We start from the raw sequence: 25,743 nt of genomic DNA, 5'->3' as shown, positions 1-25,743 counted from the left end.
ATTGGAGCGTTTGACAACTACTCAATATAGTTTTTAAATTGTATTTTAACCTATTTTGTCAAAAGTATTTATATAAAAATGAGTTTTTCTTGAAATTTTTTCTTCAAGTCAATCCAAATAGACGCTAAATCTTTTGTGTGTAATATAACACTAAATTTTCAATTACATGGCATATGAATATATATATATATATATAACTCAATTCACATAAATTATCGATGGTCAAATATTTGAATTCCCACGAAATTAAAAGTTAAAATATATATTAGGAAATTCTTCAATAACTTAAATTAAAAATTTAAAGATTTATTAAAATATTTTTAAACCTCTAATTTACCATAAGTTACAAGCCGAAGCCGAAGCCAAACCAGCCGACTAAGTTTCCGTTTAAAATCAACCTCGTTGCTGTCAACTGCTACCAGCGTGGCATAGACTCCGTCAAAAAAAGACGTCATCCGTTAAAAAATTAACGCTTCCTATTCTTCTTCTTCTTCTTCTCTTCTTCTTCATTTTTCTTCCATAATTCAGCATTTCTGCAAAAGAAACTTTCCTTTCCCTAATTATTCTCTTTCCAAAAATCCCCCAAAAAAACTTTATATTTCTCTTTACATAAAATTCTCAAAAACCCACAAATGAATATAGCAAAGCGAAGCCAGAGATTCTTCAAATTCAGATTATTTTCCCACTTTAATTTCTTCTTCAATTTCCATTAATTTCCAATTTCAAAAGCTTTGTTCTTTTTTTTGTTTTTTCTTTACCATATATAACTAAACTTTTTTATTTTTTTCTTTTTGCTTCGTGTTTTTGATTGATTCAAATGGTTTCAAAATATTACCACAAATTTTCACGTGGGGTTGCAGAAATGTGTTGGATTAAGGTAATTTGTGTTCATTACTCAAACCTTTTTTGGTTTTTATTTGGATTTTTTTCAAATGAAAACTATCAAGGGAAGCCTCGGATCATCTAGCAAACCCATTAATCAAAATCTTTACCTCTTTTTTTTTTTTTTTTTTTTTTTTTTTTTTTTTTTCCTACATATATAAATCAATATAATATATTGTTTTTATTTTGATATTTTCATTGATTTTGAACCAATAATCATTACTAAGTGTTGTGAATTAAGCGACATAAAAGAGAAACAATGGCACAATCAATCGTATATGCTGAAACAGATCCTTCTGGTCGCTATGGACGGGTAAGTTCTTCCTTTTTTTTTTTTTTTCCTTTTTTTCTTTATTATTATTATTTTTTTAAATCATTGTCTTCTCTAATCAATATTTAAATTATCCAAAATCTAAGGTTTCAATGATGTCTCTAGACTATGATAGGTTTTATACGTTTGAACGGTTAAATTTGTTCTAAAAACATAATTGGATAGGCTTTTTTCATCAATAAAATAAGAAATGCGATTATACAATAATAATTTATATATATATATATATACACACACACACCATTTTTATCCTTTCTTTTAATGGAAAATTATATATTTTTAAATTTTTTTGGAATAAATTTCAAAATTCGTGTAAAAATCAAGAATTTTGAAGTTTAGAGGCATATAATTCAAAAATTTAGTGATGTTTAATATAATTTCTCATATACTTCAAATTCGTTGTTTCTATATTTAGTGTTTTTTTTTTTTTTTTTTTTTTTTTTTTTTTTTTTTTTGCAGAGATTAAGATTTTGCAAGATTTTTTATTCTAAAGGTAGAACCTAAGATAAATAGGAAAATTCTCGACTTAAACAAACGTAGCTCAATATTAAAGACATTTATGTTTCTAAATAAATAAATAATGGAGATGAAGATTATTGTTAGTATGTGTATGTGTGTCTATATATATATATAATTATTTTTGTAAAACATTCTTATATATGCACACAAAATTATAGAAATGGAAAATTATGACAAAAGATTTATTGATTTTAAAATTCTATGGTAATAAATATGTAAATGAATCTAATAAACAATCTTGAGGAACTTTTTCTGTGGTGAATAATTATGCTCAAGTATTGACATTGCCCTTTCATTTTCAATTCCTTCATTGTTGTTAATAAAAAATTGGAGAGTGGTTCTACACTAATTTCATAATGTCCCTTCCACTCTTTTTTTGTTTTTTTTTTTTCATAAAAATTACAAGTTGGTTCAATTATAATTTATTTATTTCCAACTTTGTAGACTACTTCTGAGTGTCTCTAAATATGAAAAATGCAAGATGGAAATTACCCAAAAATTTACTTTTAAAGAAAATAAAATAATTATAAATCAATTTCGTGATTAAATTTTACGTTTATGTCAATATGAACATAAGCTCAACGATATTGACATTTATTTTTTTCCTTTAAAGTTAGAGTTTGATTTTTTTTTTTCAATATAACATTTAGAGGTGGTAAGATTCGGACTTTTTTTCAACCTCTTGATCGAAGGCAATATCTAATGAGTGATTTGAAATCTTAAAACCCTAGCTACAAGATAATTAGTTCATGAAATGTGATCTTAATGGATGCTTAAAATTATTATGCAGTTTAGAGAAATTCTAGGCAAAGGAGCCATGAAGACAGTATATAAAGGGTTTGATGAAGTTCTTGGAATTGAAGTGGCTTGGAACCAAGTCTACCTCAAAGATGTCTTCCATTCCCCTGAAGAACTACAACGTCTATACTCAGAAGTTCATCTTCTCAAGAACCTCGATCATGACTCGATCATCCGATTCCACGCTTCTTGGATCGATACTCATCATCGAACGTTCAACTTCATCACCGAAATGTTCACCTCCGGCACCCTTAGAGAGTAAGTACTAACTAACTATTCACAACATTGTGTTGGAGCCTTTGTTCATTTTGTTTTGTTGAATTGTGGGGATGATCAATGCTATTAGGTACCGACAAAAGTATCGAAACATCGACATCGACGCCATCAAGAATTGGGCTCGTCAAATCCTACACGGCCTGGTTTATCTTCATGGACATAATCCACCCGTAATCCATAGAGACCTCAAATGTGATAACCTGTTCATTAATGGCCATCTTGGACAAGTTAAAATTGGTGACCTAGGACTCGCAACGATCCTTCATGATTCTCAACATGCCCATAGTGTCATAGGTAAACTTCTCAATTTGATATCGTGACGATATACCCGATCTTCATATTTCTATAATGGTATGATATTGTTGTTTGTGTAGGATATTCACACCTTCAACAACTCAATAGAATGTTGAAATATTTAAGTAAGAATAATGGTGTGTTTTGAAAAAATTTTGTAGGTACACCAGAGTTTATGGCACCAGAGCTTTATGATGAGGAATATAATGAGCTTGTGGATGTTTATTCATTTGGAATGTGCGTAATTGAGATGCTTACTTTAGAGTATCCTTATAGCGAGTGCTCTAACCCTGCTCAGATTTACAAGAAAGTCACTTCAGTAAGTCAATATTAATTATATAACCCTGAATTTTTAGGGTGGTCGTGGTATTTATACTTTAAGAAGATTTTAATGGCTTTTAGCTTTAGGTCTAATAAAGTCTAGGTTAAATTATATGTTTAAGTTTAGTATCTAAACTTTTAAATTTATATTTAAAATATCGATGGACTTAAAATGTATCTAATAGAAGTCTAAACTTTCAATTTTGTATCTAAATAGGTCCTTAACGTGCATTTAAAGTTTTTAAAAATTAACTGAGATATAAAATATAAATTTGAATTGTATGTCTAATAGAACTGTGAACTTTCAATTTAGTGTCTAGTTAGGTCCGTGAATTTCAAAAAATGTAGCTTGACTTATTAAAACACAAAAATAAAATTTGACTCATTGGATGCAAAAATGAAAGTTTAAGAACATTATTTGCAACTTTTCAAAATGCATAAGGTTAAAGTTTTGAAGATTAAACTTATAATGAGATGTTGGACTAATAATGAAATTTCAATATGGCACTAAAATGAGCAGGGAAAATTGCCTAATGCATTCTATAAGATCAAAGACTTTGAGGCTCAAAGATTTGTGAGAAAATGCTTGGAGAATGTTTCAAAGAGAGTGCCTGCTAGAGAGCTCTTGTTTGATCCATTTCTTGCACCTTCCAACAACAACAATGGCAGCTCTGATAATGAAGACTTATTGTCTTCATCTCTTTCTCCAAAGAAATCAATGGCAAGAAGAACAGACATGGCCATTTCTGGATCAATGAATCCCGAGGATGATTCAATTTTTCTAAAAGTACAGATCAAAGTGACGAATGGTAAATACAAGTTCTTGTTCGATTTTCGTCCATAACTTTTCTTACTAATTTTGATTTCATTCCTTGTGTATTGTTTTTTTTTTCCTGATTTAATCTTTATATACAATCGAGTTATTTTTGATGTTGTTAGTTAGTGATATTTGTTGAAAATTCCACATTCGAAAAATTAAGAGACTTTACACCTTTTATAAGACAGATGAGCTACTATTCCCATTGTCAATTATAAACTAACGACATGTGGATATATAGGTAAATCTAAGAATGTATATTTTGCATTCGACCCCATAAACGACACTGCAATCGACGTTGCGACCGAGATGGTTAAGGAGTTGGAAATTATTAGTGATTGGGATCCATTGGAGATAGCTGTGATGATAAAGAAGGAGATATCCACATTGATTCCAGATTGGGAGGAATGGAAGTTACCCAAAAACCACCATCAAGATAGTTTCAACTACGAACAAGACGACAACGACGATAACGACAATGACGATGACGACAAAAACTTTGAAACGCCACATCCTTTCTACTGTTGCTCCTCTCATGGTTCCTCCTCAAATTCTCTTCAGGATTTCTATTCTTTCTATGAGAACCCAAATCATCATTTTGGAGGAACGAAGGAGACTTCTACCACCGAATGGTTTCAAGGTACACCCTTTATATAATTTTTATATTGTGTGATTCTGTGTCGTTTTCATAACTATTTGACTTTTTATTTTTACTTTTTGAAAATAAAACCTATAAGTATCTCTCGCACATCTAACTTTCTTATTTTTTTTCTAATCTACGTTCTACCGTTATTTTCAAAAACCGAGTTAAGTTATGAAAACTATAAAAAGAAAATAAAATTTTTAAAAACTTATTTTTACTTTTAAAATTTGACTAAAAATTCAACTCCTTTATTTAAGAAAGATGAAACTTTTGTGAGAAATTGAAAGAAGATGAACTTAATTTAAAAAAATCAAATGATTACAAAAACATGATCTTAATTATTATTTACTTTTCTCGGGTAAAATTTCAAGTTTGGTTTTATAAATTGTAGTAGGTATGCGTTTTTATTTCATGATTCCATCCTTCTAAATTAAAATGTTTAGAAGAAGTTCTTCTAAAATTTTAAGATTCGTATTTGTTTACTCTAATTAATTACATGAAGATAAAATAATTTTTTATTGTTGTTGTTAGTATAGCACATGGCGACACACTACTAAATGTGTGTCATATTAGCATTAAACTAATAAGATTTAGTAGTAGGAAACCAATATTTTAAAAAAATTAAAAGTTGAAAATTTTATTTTAAGCATTTTTATACTACAAAGGATTATAAATATTTATGGGACTTAAAAAAAACTTTTTAGGATATAAAAGACTAAATTGACGAAAATACACAAATCTAAAATTTTAGGGATCGAAACTTGTCATTTTAACATATCATTCTTTCTATTAGATTTTTCATTTGAGTTTGAGAAATAAAGTCTTTTTGGACTCATAAAAGAAATAAATATTATATGTTCCCATATATTTGTTATAGAAGAAAGAGTTCTAAAAACTAGTAAATGTAATACTCTTGAGGTTGGTTAAATATGCAGAGGATATTCTCAATATTGATGATGATACAAGTTCTAGTTGCTCTCTCAATTCCTTCAATTACTCTGATATAAGCTTTTACTCAAACAATGAAGATGAGCATGACTCAAATATCAAAGGAAGAGAGCCTCAATACATCTCAACAACCAAGCAACCTACAAGATTTTGTCCAATCATGAAGATGGTCGATCGAGAAATAATCAAGAGTCAATCTCGATCAAATAACTCACATAGACTTACGAGGGTGAAATCGATGGTGAACCTCCGTAGCGAGACGTTGCATCGGTCCTTAATAGAGATGTTGTTGAAGAAGCGCTTGTTCAATACGGTGGGTGCAATGGAGAATATTGGATACCAAGAGCCATAGCAAACTAATATTAGTCTGTGCTCAAGTTTCCATGAATTAATATTTCAATGGGGCTTGAGGATTTGTGTATAAATAAATGAAAAGGAAACTGAAATGTGTTTTGGGCTTGTATTTGTTTTGCATTTGTAAAATGTGTAAAACATAAAAGCCATGGATATATATGATTGAATAGTATTGCCTCTTTAACGCATTTTTATGAGTAAAACCTAGTAAAAGAAAAAGTTTATGTTGAGTGTTCAAGCATTTATTTATAAGTGCATTAATGGCTAGAAACACTTGTAAAGAGATGATTTTCAAAGTGCTAATCAACACGGATTGATCATCTAGTATTATATGTTTTAGGGCTTGAAGTGTACAATTATTCTAAAAAACTATTGGGAAAAAAAAATTCATCTGTAAGTTCCCCACACTTTTGTCTCTAGACATTTCAGTAATGTTCACTCGAGTAATGTGTAACTTTCGATATCTCCACACAATGGTATGATAATGTCTACTTTGAACATAAAACTCTCATGACTTTGGCTTTAGTTTTACTTAAAATATCTCATATAATTAAAAATAATGGTCATCCTTGCCAATGATTTTCCCTTAATTATCTAGTTAATATGGAACTTTGAAAAATTTATAATCATTATGAAATGTTATACCTAGGCCGATTTTATATTGATGCAACAAAATTTATATTATATATTTTGGCATTTTTTTTTACATGGGAAAAATGTTAAAATTGAAATGTCACCGTTGTTGGAGATTTGTTGATTGTCTTTATATTTTTCTAAGGAAGGTTCTGACGATTTTTGCAATTATCTCAAATGAAGTCTTAACATCTGCCTTAAACATTACTATTTCCTGCAAAATATTTTTCTTTCTTAATCTGGACTTTATATGCAAAATATTTTTATTTCCTAATATGAGAAATCTCAGCAAAAGTATTTTGATTGATATTTTTCTATTTATGATGGATCTTATTTTGGCAAAAAGGGAAATAATTTTCTAGAAGTTCTTTCCTTATTTGGCCACAATTTTAAAAGAAGAATTTTGACCCTCATTTAGGGTGGTCGATTTTTTCTTTTTATTATGAGAAGTGTATTTGTTCTTGGCGGCCGTCTTGTTCAACAAAGTGTTTTCGATCTTTGCTCACTATTTTTCACTATACAACATTGTGTAAATTGTTCAAGAACGTGAAGATTACTCTGTCTTAGGGGGAGCCTAAGACGCAGTTGAAGAGAAGAGATTCTTGATCTTAGGGGGAGCCTAAGACTTCATTCATCTAGAAGGATTTCTCAACCCTTGGAGGGAGCCTAAGGTGTTATTTATCGAGAATGGAGTTCTCATGTGAAGTGAATTCACTAAGTTACAAGGAAGATAATCAAGTGGAGAGGAGTCTCACACACTATCGGAAGCCAATTGAGAGACTAATATTATCACACTGAAGGGGGGGGGGGGGGGGGGGGAGCTAAATACAATTGAGAGAGAGTCTCACATCTAGGGGGAGCTTAGGTGACTAGTGAGTTGGGCTCTATGTAATTCATTGTAGTAGTCGTTGAATTACAGATAAGTACTATGTTGTAATTGTTTGACTCTTTAATATTAATGGATTATATTTCCTGAGCATACTACCCCTCAGACATAGGTAGTTTATCGCTGAACTGGGTTACCAACTTCTATGTGCCTTTACTTGTTTTCTTGCTGTTAGTATTTTTTGTTGTTACAGTTCTCGTTAGTGCTTTCTGTTTAATATTCGTATTTCGAGTGACGAGTCATCCTATAACTTTTTCATTTGGTATTGGAGTAAGTCACCTTCATCTCCGGTGCTTCAATCATGAACGGGATCAAAGAAGATGGCTTTACCACTCATCCCCCTTTTTTAGATGGAACAAACTATTCACATGGGAAAGCTAAAAAAACTACCTTTCTAAAGTAGATTAATAGTAAAACTTGGAAGGTTGTAGTCTCTGGGTGGTCTCATCCAACCACCAAAATTGATGATGGAAAGGAAATCTTATAGCCAGAATCTCAGTGGTTTGAAGATGAATATGAAACATCTTTAGAGAATTCTTGAGCATTGAATGCCATATTTAACGGTGTTGATTTTTGTTGGGTTTTATGCCATACAACTTGTAGATAGTAAATGTAAGTAATTGACTGTCATCAATAAAGAGTCATCGATGTTATTTCAATAAATTTATTGATTGTGTTGCATTCATTTTGTCTTAATAACCTTAAATCCAATAAACTAACATCCTAAATTGTCTTATGAGTTTTGAACTGTATGTAGAGACATACAGGGATCAACGTTCAAGATACGGCCTAAAGGGTCTATAGTATAGGGATAAGACTGGGCACCTTATCCTGATAACACTATAGATACGACCCACTTTGTATAGGTGACATGCAAGTAAGGGTATCCTATCCAAAAAGTTTGTATAATACTGGACCGCGAAATAGTAACCAGTAGATGTAACACCATTCACTAGTTATGTTTCTATTTCAACAGGATGACCTAGGCAACTTAGTCTTAATCTTGAGTGTATTATAAAACTCCTGTTCACGATGGATTGTCCTTTGATTTGTATGGGTGAGAGTGGTCAGTTCTCTGACTCAATAAGTTTACCATTTTGGGGACAAGACCAAGTGGGGAGCTGAGTACATAATAATACAAGATGGATCTCACTCCTTCCTGACTTTAGGGTACGTAGATGAGTGTTCCCTTAAATGGTATCTTTAGGACTTGAACAAAGGGCCCTACCCTTTCACTGGCCTAAGAGGGATTTCTGTTTAATGGTTGGACCATAAACAGGCTGTTCATTAGAGGAGCACTGGTACTTAAGAATACAAGGGGATTTAGGGGAAACAATAATTTGACCAAACTGGTGCTGTGAACACTCATGAAGGACTAACTTGCTATTATTGGTCTATATCTGTAGAAACAGAAATATATCTACAGTGAGAAGAGTGCATGTGTGGGTCTTTAGTGGATTGTACCCACAGTTAACAAATATTGATTAATGTGGTTAATAAGTTTAGCCAATTAATCTTTATATCATTGGAGCTTCTGATTTATAGGTCTATAAGGTCTCCTTCGTAGCTCATAAAAGGAATTGAGGTAACTATGTTTTGAGTAGAGTTTAAAATGTTCAAATTCATTTAGGGGAATAATATAATGTATAATGATACGTTATAATATAAAGTTTTTTTTAATTAAACTTTATAATATAAATTTTATTTTGGATATGATTCAAAATTAATTTACGGGAGAATTAAATATTTGAAGAAGTTCAAATATTAATTTAATGTGAATTGGATTCATATTAAAACTATAGGTTAAAATAAATATGTATTTGATGCACATTAAAACTAGAGGTTATGAGAAAAATACAACTGAATATGATTCATTTGTAGGTTAAATTAAATATTTGATATTTAATTAAATAATTAGTTAATTTAATTTAATTGAATTAATTGAATTAAAAGTATAGGTTATATGAGAGATGTTTCATTTAAATATGATTTAAATGAAACCATCGATTAAATAAAATTTAATTAATTTAATAATAAATTAAAAGTTAATTCCCACATAGGGAGTTAACAGAAACGTGGAATGATTCCCACGTTTCACTCTATCTCCTTTGATTATAATCCTGCAATTTTTTTGAAGAATGCAGGTGATTGATTTTGGCACACATAAAATGGTTATGTGAACATACTTTCTCTTCAAAAAAATTCTCCTTCTTTCTTCCCAATTGTTATTTGGTTCCCACAAACCTATAATCCTCAATTCTTAGAGAATAGGGAGGAAGCCCATTTTGGTGGTGTTGTTCTCAATCCCAATTGGAGAATTGGTGTTTTTAATTCAATTCTACAAAAGTAAGTAACGTTTCCATTTTCTCTGTAGAATTATTTTTATGCATGCTTAACCTAGTTTAATAATATAGTAGGCTATTTATTTTTTGTCTCTTTAATATTTGTTTTGAATTTCCTAGTGTACTGGTATTTTAGAATACCTAAATTGATAACGAGTAATGGTTCTTAATTCTTTCGTTGCATTAGAGCTTTCAACCCTACAATTGGTATCAAAGCCATCTCATAGTATTAATTAAAGTTTCTAAAATTTGTACTAGGTTTTTGGTGGGATTTATTGTATTGTGAATGTAATTTTTGCGAATGAATGTTTACGGTAGTTTATGGCTATAGATTTTCATGTTTTTTTTTTATTTGATCAAATTGTAAAAGCCCCTGCGTTTTTGGGATAATCATGAAATTCAAGTCTTCTGTAAGTCCATGTTTAGAATTAGGGCTGTAATTGATGAAGATCGAGACCAATTTTTGGACAAAGCGAAGAACAATCGAAGAAACTGCCTAGAAACACATTCTGGTGTTGCATCGTTGCAACTCTACAACAATGCGATGCTAGGGCTGCTTGGGTGCGGTTCAGTTGCGGTCTAGGGTGGTTCGAAGTGGTTTGGTTTGATTTTACATTGGGTTGGCTTGGTTTGTGGTTTTAAGGTCCGGTTCGAAGTGATTCGAGTTGGTCTAGTCCAGTTCTAGAGTGGCAGAAACATTTTTTAGGATATAATTAGCATAATAATTGCAATTTATCACTTTATTTTATTCTAGGTCCCAAATTACCGATTCATTTTCTATTTAATTGCTTTATGGTATTTAGATAAATCCCACCATAGGTTAAACATGTTCATGAAGTGGAAGCGTGTGATCGCCTTGCAATTTTGTTTTCGATTTTACATAAATAAAATATGGTATAAAAATAATAACATAATGAACAAACAATCAATATTAGCATGCATTTAATAGAAGAAAAAAGGGAAGTGCTAAAACTTATCTTTGTAAATTCCCAAATTCTTCATGATTTCCTCCGCATCTTCTCCAGAACGTCTCTTCAATGATTAAGGGATACCACCGTAAGTGAAACCTTGTTGATCTCTAGGATCCCAAGAATTGAATGTGTGGTCTCCAAGACTTAGAAAAGGAAGAAGAAGGAGTAGAGAAAAAAAGAGAGATTTTGAGAGAAGTAGTAGGAGACTAGGATTCAGAATTCTCAATTCAACTGTGTCACAAACATGAGCCACGAATACTTATTTACAGAGAGGAGGGGTGACCCCTTCTTCTAGTCTTTCCTATTCCTACTCTAGTTCTAATTTAATTAAATAACTTTTATTTAATTAATTAGTCCAATAATTAAATAACCATATATATTAAATTCAATTTAATATATATAATTAATAAATAAATAAATAAATATCACATGTTTATTTATCTTTACTTCTAAAAAATCAATCATTTAATTAATTAACCATTAATTAATCAATTAAATGACTATATTAAATACTGATCACTCTACTAAAGACCTATAGTTGCACTATTCGCATTAGATTTATTTATGTGTCCACGGATATAACCAATCAATAGTGAGTTGACCCTTCATAAATTGCTCATAACTATAGCTAGGTCAAAATACTGTTTTACCCCTGTAGTTACATCTAACTCCTTAAATCCCACTGATCCCTCTAATGAACAAATAGTTTATAGTCCAACTATAAACTAACACTTCTCTAGCTAGTGAGAGGTTGAGGCCTCAATGTTCAAGACTTGGAATCAATTATTAAGGGAGCAATTTATCCACTTTCTTTAAGGTCAGGAAAAGAGTGAATTCCATCTTGTATAGTTGTGTTTACAGCTCCCTATCGGGCAAGTCCCTAAAATGGTAGGCTTGTCGAGTCAGCTAACAAAGCCACTCTCACCCATACAAATCAAAGGAGTTCACAACTCACTCAGGATTAAGGTCAAGTCACCTATGGTCATCCTAGTGAAATGTAGGTCTCTTTTAGCAACAACGTTATATAGAGAAACTATTCATTTCATGGTCTGATCTTATATATTATTCATTTTATGGTCCAGTCTTATACAAAATATTTGTATAGAGTACCCTCACTCGCATGTCTTCACATGAACGATCGGGATCAAATCATTTGTAGTACTTTACAACAATTGTAACATCTACAAAGCAGGTCGTATTGTAGTGTCATCAAGATAAGGTACCCAACCTTATCCATCTACTATAGACCATTTAGGTTATTACTTAAACATGATCTACATGTATGTCTCTACATACATGTTTAAGTTTAATAAAAAATAACATAGTTTATTGGATTGAATTAATGCAGTCTAAACATTAATAAAAACACCTCTTATTTTATTAGATATATAATTTATCTTTACAAACTACAAGAGACACTCTATTTAGGACATAACTCTAACAATCTTCCACTTGTCGTAAAACGAGTGGAATGTACCGTATCAAATACAATATAATGAATAAGTGGAGTATAAAGTATTAAATATAAAAAATGGGATATACAGTATCAAATACAATACAATAAACTAAGGCATAAAATATACCCAACAACATCTCCATTTGCCCTAGATTAAGTGACTCATATCTCATAGTCCCATGCTCTCTAGGTGACCTAAAAAAATTTAGCCGTGAAAGCCTTTGTAAATGGATCAGCAATGTTGTGCTCCAAGGCAATCTGTGTGATAATCACATCTCCTCATTGCATAATCTTCCTAATGAGATGATACTTGCACTTTATATGATTTCCACGTTTGTGATTATGAGGTTCCTTGGAGTTTGCCACTGCATCACTGTTATCATAATAAAGGGTGACGAGCAAAGTCATGTTTGGAACAACTTCCAAATATGTCAGAAAATTTCTGAGCCATACAACTTCCTTAGTAGCTTCACAAGCAGCTACATATTCTGCTTTCATTATGGAATCTGCAATGCATCTTTGTTTAATGCTCCGCCATATTATAGCTCATCCCTTCAGAGTGAACACTGATCCTGATGTGGATTTCCTAGAATCCTTATCAGTCTGAAAATAAGAGTTAGTGTATCTTGTAAGGATCAAATCCTTAACACTATACATAAGCATATAGTTTCTCGTTCTCCTAAGATACTTAATAATGGCTTTGACCGCTGTCCAGTGATCAAATCTTGGATTGTACTGATATCTACTAACCATTTTCACTGCAGGGTAGATATCGGGCCTAGTACACAACATGACATACATAAGGCTACCTACCGCAGATGCATAAGGAATCCTTTCATCTCCTTAACCTCTTAAGGTGTCTTAGGACACTATTCCTTAGAAAGAACAATGGCATGCTTAAAAGGTAGTAAACCTTTCTTGGAATTCTGTATTGAATACTTGACACTTGACAAGAATTTTGTTAATATACGATGCTTGAGACAAGGCTAGTATTTTGTTCTTACGGTCCTTTATAATTTAGATCTCTAGAACATACTGAGCTTTACCTAATTTTTTTATTGAGAACTGAACATCTAATCTTTCCTTAATTTTGATTAGAAAACCTACATCATTCCCAATGAGTAGGATATCATCCATATACAACACCAAGAAAGTTATTGAACCGTTAATGATATTTTTGTAAACACAAGGTTCATCAACATTTTGATTAAAGACAGAGGTTTTGATAGCAGCATCAAACCTCATGTTCCAAGATCTAGATGTCTGTTTCAATCTATAGATGGACCGATTTTTCTTGCAAACTTTTTGCTCTTGACATTATGCTATGAATCATTCTAGTTGAGTCATATAGATTATCTCTTCAAAATTACCATTAAAAAAGGTAGTCATGACGTCCATTTTCCATATTCAAGTCATAATACGTGGCAATAAACAAGAGGATTCAGATAGATTTTATCATAGCAACAAGAGAGAAGGTTTCTTTATAGTCTACCCTCTCAACCTGGTTATAACTCTTTGCTATTAATTTAGCTTGAAGGTTTGCACCTTTTTATCTACACCTCATTTCCTCTTGTAGATCCACTTGTGACCTATATGTTTTACCCTATCAGGTTTGTCTACAAATTCCTAGACAGAATTGGTGTACATAAACTCAATTTCTAGATTCATGGCTTTAATCTATTAAGCTTTGTCAACATTTTCCATTGCCTTCTTGTAAGACAACTGATCCTCAATATAATCATTAATGATGTTTTGAGCTTTTGTTAAACTCATGTACTAAACAGGTGGATTCACAACCCTTCCACTACATCGAGGCAATCTTAGCTCTTGAGATGGATTAGTTTGACTAGATGAACCGACATCAACAACTTTTATTGATATACTAACCTCTTCAACAACTTTTGTTGGAGTTCCAATAGTATTTTCAAAATTTTTTCTCAAAACTACTTTGCTTCGTGGTTTCTAGTCCCTCATGTGGTCTTCCTCCAAGAATGTAGCATTTTTCTATACAAACATTTTATTTTCATTTGGATCAAAGAAGTACACACCTCTCGTTTCCTTGGGGTAGCCTACAAATAGGCATACTTTCTAACGAGGTTCCAATTTTTTGGATTTGTCATAAGCACATGGTTTAGACATCCCCAAATTTTGAAGTGGTATAAACTACCTTTATGGCCTCTTCAAAACTCCAAAGGTGTTTCAGAAACACTCTTTGATGGAATGTTGTTCAAAATATAAACAACAGTCTCCATTGCAAATCCCCAGAACGAGTTAGGAAGTTGAGCATACCTCATCATAGACTAAACCATGTCCAACAGGGTTCTATTTCTCCTTTCCAATACACCATTCTGCTGAGGTGTAACAAGGGCTGAGAGTTGAGACATTATTCCATGTTCTATCATATATTTCTGAAATCTTAAGTCCATATACTCTCCACCACAATCAGATCGTAGTATTTTTATCTTTTTATCTAACAAGTTTCCAACCTCAGTCTTATATTCCTTGAACTTTTCAAGTGCTTCAGACTTGTAGTGTATTAGGTATAGATAGACGTATCTTGAATAATCATCTAAAAGAGATGAAATATTCATACCCTTCTTTTGCTTTTACATTCATTGAACCATTGAGATATGAATGTATAAGTTCCAAGGCTTATCTGGCTCTATAATATTTTTCAGTAAAAAGTTGTTTTGTTATCTTGCCTTCAAGGCATGACTCACATATAGGTAAGGAATTTTCTTCTAAACTATTTAGAAGACTAATCTCTCAATCCTATTGAGATTAATATGACTTAACCTTAGATGCCAAAGGTGGGCATTTTCTTTAGAAGAAATACTTGATCTCTTAGTAGTTGTTGCCGTTCTGAACATTTCAGTATTTAAGACAACCTTTGTAACTAATGGCCTTAGTACATATAAGTTACTTTCTTTTGAATCCTTTCTCCATTCAGTTTTTGAAAATAAACACTTTACTTCCAGAGAAGGAGAGAGAATAATTTTGCTCAATCAAACAAGAAATAGAGATTAAAACTCTTTTCATATTAGGAACTACATATACATCATCTAATGACATATATTGTTTCTTGTCCAAAAGTAACTTAAGCCTGCCTACGACAATAGTTGAAACGACCTCATCAATACCAACTCGAAAAGTCATCTCCCCAACTTCCAATTCTCTTTAGGAATTAAATTCTTGATAGGAAGAACATACGTGATTAGTAGCCCCTGAATCAACTATCCAGTTAGAATCATTATTCTATACTAAGCACGGCTTCAGACAAGTAAATCTATTGGATCTCTTCTTATTTTAGATAGCAGTGGGGTCAACTTCAACACCCTTATTATGAACTCAAAGTTTTTCCTCCAAGGTCAAACCTCTTTAATAAACTTTACTAGAGTTAATAACTTTTGCGTCTTCTATTTGTCCCTTGACATTCAATACAGACTGGAGTTCAAATAAGGAGCTGACATTACTGGTTTCATCTATATCAACCCCATCCTGTTTGAAATGTGAGGACACTCCATCAAATAATTTTTGCATTGATTGCTATTTGGTTATATGTCCTGAAACTCACAGTTTATAAACTTTAAACATATTATTTCCAATAAAGATGTTATTGAGATTATTTTAATAAAGTTGTTATTGAATATATAAATTACATTTATAGATTCCTAAATCCAATAAACTAACGAGCCCATTTATAACGACTATCATAAGCCAAAGTCATGGGCTCCTTAGACCGGACCATGAAATAATCACTTTTCTTTATAACGATTGTTTACTGTTAAAACTGACTATTTCAATTCGATGGCCTAAGGCAACTCGATCTCAATCCTAAGCTAAATATAAACCTTGTTTATTCGAGATTATCTTTTAATCTACACGGGTGAGAGTGACTTAACATCGCCGCTCAATAAGCCTCTTATTTTAGGGGTAAGATCAGATAGAGAACTGGGGACATAGTTCTGCAAGACGAAATTTACTCATGCCCATCTTAGGGTTAGTAGATAGATTGTTCTCATAAGTACCGACTCCTGGTTCTGATAAAAGAGGCCTCACCCTCCCTATGGATAAAAGGGACTTGGTTTATTGATAGGACCATAAACCAATTGTTCATTAGAGGATTAATGGAAACTTAAGAAGCAAGATATATTGTAGGGGTAAAACAGTAATTTTAACCTAGCTGCAAATACGAACGATTGATGAAGGATCGACTTACTGATTATGGTTAAATCAAGTGGACAGAAATATATCTACAGTGAGAAGAGTTCAACTATTGAGCTATAGTGGAGTGTCTCGATAGTTAACGAATATTGATTAATTCAGTCTAAAGAGTTTAGCCAATTAATCTCAAATTGTTGGAGCTCATGATCTGTAGGTCCATTAGGTCACTCTACTAGTTTGTAAAAGGATTATAACCTTAGAATAGCATGTTGAAAGGATTTGAAATGTTCAAATTTGATTTTGGGTTTGGATTATTATGTTCAATGTAATAAACATTGAACCAACAAATTAAATGGATTTTGGAGATTTGAAAATATTTAAATTAGATTTACATATTAATAATATGAATTGGGATTTATGTTTGAAATAGGTGTTTTAATAATTTATTTAATTAATAATTTATTTATTTAAATTTTTTTAATATGAAATTCAAAATATAGTAATTAATTTGATTAAAATTAACTTAATTATAAATAAAAAAAATAAAATTGAATTTCATTTTGTGAAAATAATATGAAATTTAATTTAAAATTAGAATAAAATGAGATTAGTGGGAAAATTTGGATTTTCCCACTAACTCAAACACCTAATCCACTAATTGAGTGGAATTTTAAGTGTCAATACCACAATTAAGTCATTTTGCATGCTCAAGTAGTTACTTAAATACAAATTAACTTGAATGAATTTCATTCATGCAATCTGAATTTCAAAAGGTGAAAATTCTGAAAAAATTTCCTTTACTCCAACTCTCAAATTCCACCCAAATCTCTCTCAATTTAGATCCCACAATCCAATCTAAGGCCTGAGAAAAATAGAGAAGACTCTAATAGTGGTCTACTTCAAAGATTGAAGAAGAAAGTCGTGGATTGTGAAGCAATCAAGAGGATTCTACAAAGGTCGTATACTTGAAACCCTATTTCTGTTTTTTCTTCTTCTTAAACTTGCATGTTTTACCCTATTTCTGTTTTTTTTAATTCTAATTTCATTATACTTATAACCATTATAAAATAATGGAAAATAAAATCTATAATTGCATTCAAAGACATTGATTAAATATAACATTTATATTTATCTAAGTAATGACATGCTCAATGCAAAACTTATTTTAGTTGAAAAATATAACACTTATATCCAACAATTATTAAACACATATATCTATCATGTCTTCATACATTATAAAAATTATAATCTAGTATGATGCATGTGAAGGGATGAAAACCCTAAGGCACAGCGGAAGTCAAAACACATAACCATTTCGTTTTTTCAAATTGGCATTTAAAATCAAAACAGTTTTACATTGGAATAAAAGATAATATCGATTAAGCATGCAGTTCCCAAAAAGACTAATTATACGGGAGAAGAAACCATACCTTGCAAACCTTTGACAATTCTATAGAATTTCTTTGTTGAATTGGGATTGGGCAACACCACTTGGAAACCTCCCTATTCTTACAGGGAATTGAAGCTATGGAGAATTGTCTGATTCTCTCTTTTGGGATTTAGGAATATCACAGAATGATTTTTATTTCTTTTCTCAGGAAGAAGAAAACACACATAGAGACCTTGAGTGTAATGACCCGACCCCCTAGGACTTAAGTTAGGCCGTTACTAAATACATGCATGCATGGAACTCAAAACGACACTCGGTTATGGCGAAATAAATGCTAATTAAATAAGGTATGTTCAAAAGACTTTCATTAAATTCAAATATTAAAACAATAGTAGGGTACCTAGAAATTATAAAGGATAGTAAATAATTCTGAAAAACGATTCTTAAGAGTAAGTTTTAAACATCAAAACTAAAAGTTAAGAGAAACATGAAAAGAACTCTAAATTTCATGATGCGGAAGCATAAAAACTAGTCCTAGTAGCTCGATCACGAATTCCGCTTGTCCTTCGCCGGTGCATCTCTACCCTTACCTGAAACAACAACATGAGAAAGAATGAGTATAAAATACTCAGTAAGTAATCCCACTACTGGGGTCAGGCTGGCCATCTATGTTCTCTAGATACCCATCTCTGGTGCAACATATACACTGCTCTAGTCCTCATGGGATACATATACACATGAAACAAGAAGAAGACTGAGTCCTATCCTATTATAGTTAAAAATGCCCACTACCTTTGGTGAATCCCGAAGGACACACAAACTGGTGAATCCCGAAGGAAACAAAAACTTGTGAATCCCGAAGGAAATACAAACTGGTGAATCCCGAAGGAAACACAAACTGGGGAATCCTGAAGGAAACACAAAATCTAATGGGCATCTAACTAATCAGTAAGGACATTTGCACAGTCTCAACATCATAATCGTCACTGTACGAATCTATAACATACATATAAACTTCAACATCATGGCTCTACAACATACACATATACCTCAACATCATGGTTCTACAACATACATGTATACCTCAACATCATCAGATCAAATACAACCATATGGAAGCACATACCATCTCATACTAGCATTCAAGTATCTATGTGCATAAATAAATAATTCAGATATCGTACCAGAACATACTTTGATCATATTATACTATCAGTCTATCATGCTAACATTCTGCCATGACATACATTTATCATACTAGCATATATCTAATGCCTGGCCCGTGGGCAGTTCCAGTAGTAAGATTACTTACCTCAAAGTTAAATTCAAAATTAACCCAAGCAATTAATCTCCAACAAAGTAACTCTCGAATTAATTCTCCTAACACAAAATATGAACACTAGAATTCAATCTTTGGAGCCAAAACCAAAACATACCACATTTAATCCAACGATAACTTACCAAAGTTGTGTCTTGGTCCAAGATCAAATCCACAACCAAAAGTTTGATTGACCAACTTGAAACAACTTTTGCAATGCCGTACGATCCGCTTTCGACCTTGAAACTCTTCCAACACTCAAATATATGGCCCAAACATGATGGTCATTCACAATTTTAGCCAAAATCAACCGAGTATTCTAAAAGCCCCAAAGAAAATTCTAAAATTTTTTATCTTACCCAAGGACTCCGATATTCTGGCACAAGCAATGGTGGCGACGACAGAAGAAATCCGACGGTTAGGCAGCGGATCCAGCGTGACGATGCTGATCTGACAGTGAAGAGAAGCGAACCTAGGTTGGATGGATCAGGCTGGATGACGGGACGATGGCTCGGTAGTCAGTGGCGAACAGCGAGCGGCAGAAGGTTAGCTGGGCGAGTGAGCGACTGGCCAGGCTACAACGGCGACTTTCAGCGTCAGTGAAAGGGCGAAACGGTAGTGGCGGCTTCCGACGTGGATGGCGAGCTGCTGGCTAGGCTGGCGGCGAGATCTGGTCGGCCTAACACGCACAGCGGCGAGCGGGAAGGCGATTCGACAGAGGGGATTTGGGGCGGCTGTCGACTGGGAAAGGAAGAAAATTTCGAGGGAAGGGGAGGGTTGCGCGGATGCATGAGGAAGAAAGGGAATGCGGGTTTTAATAATAATAATAATAATAATAATAATAATAATAACAATAACAAAAAAGGAAATAAGTATAATTATATTTTATTTCTTTTCTTATTCCATTTTATACAACTAAATTTCGTTCCTTTTCAAAAGAAAATTAATTCCTGCCATTAATTTACAAATTGAATAATTTTACGCCAACAATTAAATTCCCGCACTTATAGTTGAAGTCCAAAATTCCAAAAATGCCTCCAACTAATAACAATTTCTGAAATTCCAAATAATAAAGTTACTGAAATTACATTATTACTAAAAAAATGTGTGGGGTGTTACATTCTTCCCTCCTCAAAGAACTTTCATCATCGAAAGTTCATTCTTATAAAAGCTCCGGGTACTAGGCCTTCATTTCATCCTCTCACTCCCAGGTAGCCTCCTTGAACTGGTGATTTTGCCACAGGACTTTAACAAAAGTAATTTCCCAGCGGCGCAATGTATTTACCTCTATGGCGATAATCTTAATAGGCTTCTCCTCGTAGCTCAAGTTGTCATTCAACTGTAAGGGCTCGTAGTCAACTACATGGGACGGGTTTGTTACATACTTCCTTAGCATTGAAACATGAAAGACATTATGAACTGAAGACAGTGCTGGGGGCAATGCCAAACGGTAAGCTACGGGGCCAACTCACTCCAAGACCTTGAAAGGTCCAATGAATCTCGGACTCAACTTCCCCTTCCTGCCAAACCTCGGAATACCTTTCATGGGTACCACTTTTAAGAACACTTTCACACCAGTCTCAAATTTCAGGTCCTTACGTCTTATATCGGCATAGTTCTTCTGTCTGCTCTGAGCTATTTGCATACGAGTCCTGATCTTCTGTATTGCCTAATTCGTGGTCTGCACCAATTCAGGTTCTAATAATTTCCTCTCTCCTACCTCATCCCAACACACAGGGGACCTGCAACTCTTCCTATATAGGGCCTCAAAGAGTGACATCCCAATAGTGGGCTGGTAACTGTTATTATATGCAAACTCCATTAAGTGCAAGTGAGTATCCCAGCTTCCTGAAAACTCTATGGCACAGACACGCAACATGTCTTCCAATATCTAATTCAATCTCTCTGTCTGCCCATCAGTCTGATGGTGGAAAGCTGTATTGAAGTCTAACCGGGTCCCCAAAGCTACCTGAAGACTTTTCCAGAAATTAGACGTGAAACGAGGGTCTCTGTCCAATATGATGGAAACAGGCACCCCGTGCAATCTCACCACCTCTTTCATGTATATCTGTGCCCACTTATTTACTGAAAAGGTGGACTTCCCAGGTATAAAATATGCTAACTTTGTAAGTCTGTTTACCACAACCCATATCATAGTGAAACCTTTGATTGTCTGAGGCAACCCCACGATGAAGTCCATAAACACATGCTCCCACTTTCATCCTGGTACACTCAATGGCTGTAACAAGCCTGCTGGTTTTTGCCTCGAGGCTTTCACTTGCTGACATACCAAGCACTTACTGAAAAACTCTGCAACCTCTCTTTTCATATCATTCCACCAGTAATGACGTTTCAGGTCCCGATACATCTTGGTGTTGCCGGGGTGAATCGAAATTAAGGAACTATGAGCCTCTGACAACAACTCATCTTTAATATCATTGACTGCTGGCACGCACAAATGCCCTTAATAAAGGAGGCCACCTTCCACTGAAACTGAGAATTCACCATCTTGGCTTGACTCCACCCTACGAACTCTCTCTTTTAGATAAGGGTCATCTCGCTGCACATCAATAATCTTCTGCCTTAGACTCGATCGCACCGACAATTGTGTTAACTGTGTCGTGACCTTTCCCACAGCCACTACAATCTCTGCCCTCTCTAGTCCTGCACAAGTGAGTCTGTCTCGTAATGAGGGCTGCTGAATAAGCCATTTTTCTGCTTAGAGCATCTGTCGCTACATTTGCTTTTCCCGGGTGGTACAAAATTTCAGTGTCATAATCCTTCACCAGCTCAACCACTTTCTTCTTCATGTTTAACTCTTTCTGAGTGAAAAAGTATTCAAACTCTCAACATCTAGGGTTCCTCGAACAATGTGATATCTCACACCAAGTAAATCCTTAACCCTTCCCCCTCTTACTAAGACTACAAGATGTTCTTATAAATTATGGCCAATACCAGGTATATAAGCAGTGATTTCAAATCCCGAGGTTAAGCGTAGGAGCCGATCATCCGCTTCCGGAAGAAATCGAAGAATTTCTCGGGAATCCTACAAGATCGGTGAAGATCTGTATCTTCTCTTCATATAAGTAATGCCTCCAGATCTTGAAAGAAAAACCACTACTGCTAACTCTAAGTCGTGCATGGGATAATTCTGTTCATGCTTCTTTAGCTAACGTGAAGCGTAAGCAACTACTCTGTCCTGTTGCATCAATACGCATCCCAACCCCTTATTGGACGCATCACTGTAAATGACAAAACCACTTGATCCAACTGGTACTGTAAGAATTGTGACTGAAACCAACATCTGCTTGAGGTCCTAGAAACTGTTTTCACAAGCCTCATTCCAAAAAAATGTTGCTCCCTTCTAGGTTAATTGATTCAATGGGGCCGCTATGCGAGAGAAGTCCTTTACAAATCGTCTACAGTAGCCTACTAACCCCAAGAAACTGCGCACCTCACTGACTGTAGTTGGACGAGCCCAACTCGTAACTGCCTCAACCTTTGCAGGATCCACAGAAACACCTTCCTTTGATACTACATGCCCTAAGAAGGACACCTGACTCAACCAAAATCCACATTTAGAAAACTTAGCATACAGCTTATTGGCCCTCAACGTCTCTAAAAATTTTCGCAAATGCTTCTCATGCTTGGCCTCTTTCTTGGAATAAACCAAGATGTCATCAATAAAAACAATCACAAAGGTATCGAGGAATTCCTTGAACACCCTTTTCATCAAATCCATGAACACTGCTATGCATTCGTTAGATCGAACAATATCACTATGAACTCATAATGTCCATACTTTGAACGAAAAGTTCTCTTGAGTATGTCACTGTCCTTTATTCTCAGCTGGTGGTATCCTGACCATAGATCAATCTTAGAGAATACCGTAGCTCTCTGCAACTGGTCAAACAAATCATCAATCCTGGGAAGGGGATACTTGTTCTTGACGGTCACCTTGTTCAGCTCTCTGTAATCAATGCACAGTCGTAATGATCCTTCATTCTTTTTCACAAACAAAACAGGTGCACCCCATGGTGACACGCTAGGGCATATGAAACCCTTGTCCAAAATCTCCTGCAATTAGACGTTCAGTTTCTTCAACTCTGTCGGGGCCATTATGTATGGAGCCTTCGAAATAGGGGTTGTGCCTGGCTTCAACTTAATAGCAAAATCTATCTCCTGCTGCGGGGGTAGTTCGAGAAGATCCTCTGGAAAATCCCTCACTACTGGCTCTGAAGTCAAGGTGACTTCAGTCTCTCTAATGTCCACCACACTTGCCATAAAGCCCTACGCTCCTTGGTCAAATAGTCTACTGGCCTTCAATACGAAAATCACTTTGGGTAGGACTGCGGTCCCAACCCCTTTAAACTTAAAATTGGCTCTTGTAGGAGGGTTAAAGATGACCTTCTTACGGGAGCAATCTATGCTGGCATGATTAGCAACTAACCAATCCATGCCCAATATCACATCAAAATCGCGCATATCTAAAATATCAAGGTTACATCTAATGCGCGATTGGCTACCTCTACCTGACATGCTTTTATCTTTTCTTTAGCTAACATGATCTCTCCTGATGGAGTTGAAATGGACAATGCAAATGGCAAAGGTTCTGAGTCTAACATGGCATGCCTCACAAATACAACAGATATAAACGAATGCGAAGAGCCAGAGTCAAATAAAACTAAAGCATGGTGCCTTAAAATGGGAAGTGTATCTGTCACCAATTTGCAATACTTCTCGGCCTCACGTCGAGTGGTAGAAGACACCCTACCCTGCTATTGCTAATGACTCGGGCCTCCCTGAAATGAACTTACGGGCTGGCCCATGTGTTCAGGCGCGTTCCTCCTCGGGCATCTATCTGACATATCCCCTTCTGGCCACATTGAAAACAGATCCCAGAGTCGGCTAGACAACGTCCCTAGTGTCGCTTACCACAAGTGGTACATATCGGCCTATCCTCCCTGCCAGTCACAACTTGGAACCCTGCTGTCCCCAGTGACGTAGAGCATTCACTGTGTTCTGGCTCCTCTGTTGATGCTCAGGAGCCTTGTGTTCAGCCTTCCTTTTCTGACCTGTGGAGGTCCCAATCCCGAGCGATCTTTTGTATTCCTCTCCCACCTGGAAGTCAGCATCAATCCTCACAGCGACCCACAGTGCCACAGCATACGTCTTGAGATCCAAGGCATGTACCATCCCTCGCAGTCTGCTCCTCAGGCCCTCGATGAATCTCTTTGTCCTCGCTGCCTCAGTGGCTACTAGTTTAGGAGCAAAGCGAGGCAGCTTATCAAACTCATGCTCATACTCCTCCATTGACATAACTCCCTACCTCAAGTTCAAGAATTCTACCTGTTTGTTGTATCGAGTGTTGGCTGAAAAGTACTTCTCATAAAAGCGCTCCTTGAACTGCTCCCAGGTTGCAAGTTCACCACCAGTATCAATCATCTTTTTTGCTGAACGCCACCAGATTTTCGTGTTACCAGTCAACATGAAGATTGCGCATTGAAGCTATTGCTCCTCCGGGCACCTCATAAAACAGAATGTTGTCTCAATAGATGACAATCATATCTGCTTTGGTGAGGTTCCCCCAACGATGCATCAAAGAGGCGAGGGTCATACTTACGGAAATCCCTCAGATGTTTAGCCTCAAGAGACAGGCCTTGCATGTCTCTATCCTACGGTCGGGTCTGTTGTAATTGCTCGGGTGGCATCGATTCCTCCTGAGCCTAGGTCTGGACAGTCTTTCTTGCCATCGTGCTACGAATTAGTTCCTACAACTTTCCCATTAGAGAGGATGCAACGACTTCACTAATTCTAGTTTCCACCGCCTTTTCATCAATTTGGGTCACAGGCAGATTTGGAGCTGCCAGAACATTCTGGCTACACTCAGTTCTCTCTACTTGCATTTCTTCTCTAACTGTCTTTCTTGTTCTAGGTTTAGGTGCCATATCCTGTCATAAATTCATACGTTAACTAGTTATTTCTGGGTCTTTCTCACATATCATACATTTAAAACAATACATCACTATTCTTATATATGCATTAAAACTTTCATTAGTAGAACGTACTTGACGATGACGAGGGATCTGTTATTGGGCCACAGGGACTATCTAGACTGACGTAGTAACTCAGTCTATAAAACCCAAAACATGGGTTCTGATACCAACTGTAACAACCCGACTCCCTAGGACTTAAGTTAGGCCATTACTAAATACATGCATGCATGGAACTCAAAACTACCTTCGGTTATAGCGAAATAAAATGCTAATTAAATAAGGCAAGTTCAAAAGACTTTCATTAAATTCAAATATTAAAACAATAATAGGGTACCCATAAATCATAAAGGTTAGTAAATAAGTCTGGAAAAACGATTCTTAAAAGTAAGTTTTAAACATCAAAA

General features: G+C 34.6%; 1 protein-coding gene across 2 annotated transcripts; it reads left to right on the top strand.

Moving 5' to 3' along the window:
- The first annotated feature begins 993 nt into the window (after positions 1 to 993).
- On the top strand, positions 994 to 6,371 carry LOC120074335 (putative serine/threonine-protein kinase WNK5). 2 transcript variants are annotated; one of them, XM_039027425.2, is made up of 7 exons: positions 994 to 1,195; positions 2,523 to 2,788; positions 2,877 to 3,100; positions 3,262 to 3,419; positions 3,942 to 4,230; positions 4,480 to 4,878; positions 5,817 to 6,371. In XM_039027425.2, exons 1-7 carry the CDS (start codon positions 1,142 to 1,144, stop codon positions 6,179 to 6,181), a joined length of 1,755 nt encoding a protein of 584 aa, XP_038883353.2. In that variant the 5' UTR covers positions 994 to 1,141; the 3' UTR covers positions 6,182 to 6,371. The 2 variants fall into 2 exon arrangements, with proteins under 2 accessions (XP_038883353.2, XP_090168263.1); XM_090312137.1 differs by having other exon boundaries at positions 1,000 to 1,195; positions 5,910 to 6,371.
- The last annotated feature ends 19,372 nt before the right edge of the window (positions 6,372 to 25,743 follow it).

This window comes from Benincasa hispida, chromosome 3 (genome assembly GCF_027475165.1).
Source record: "Benincasa hispida cultivar pf3 chromosome 3, pf3_genome.v1.1, whole genome shotgun sequence".
Classification (NCBI taxonomy): Eukaryota; Viridiplantae; Streptophyta; class Magnoliopsida; order Cucurbitales; family Cucurbitaceae; genus Benincasa; species Benincasa hispida.
The sequence above is the reverse complement of the archived record's forward strand: the minus strand, read 5'-3'. Positions and strand labels throughout refer to the sequence as shown.

Excerpts from the sequence above, each read along its gene's own strand:
- LOC120074335 (XM_039027425.2), top strand. The coding sequence starts at position 1,142 with ATGGCACAATCAATCGTATATGCTGAAACAGATCCTTCTGGTCGCTAT. Across the intron at positions 3,101-3,261 it reads ACATGCCCATAGTGTCATAG|GTACACCAGAGTTTATGGCA; the intron begins GTAAACTTCTCA and ends AAAATTTTGTAG. Across the intron at positions 4,231-4,479 it reads ACAGATCAAAGTGACGAATG|GTAAATCTAAGAATGTATAT; the intron begins GTAAATACAAGT and ends GTGGATATATAG.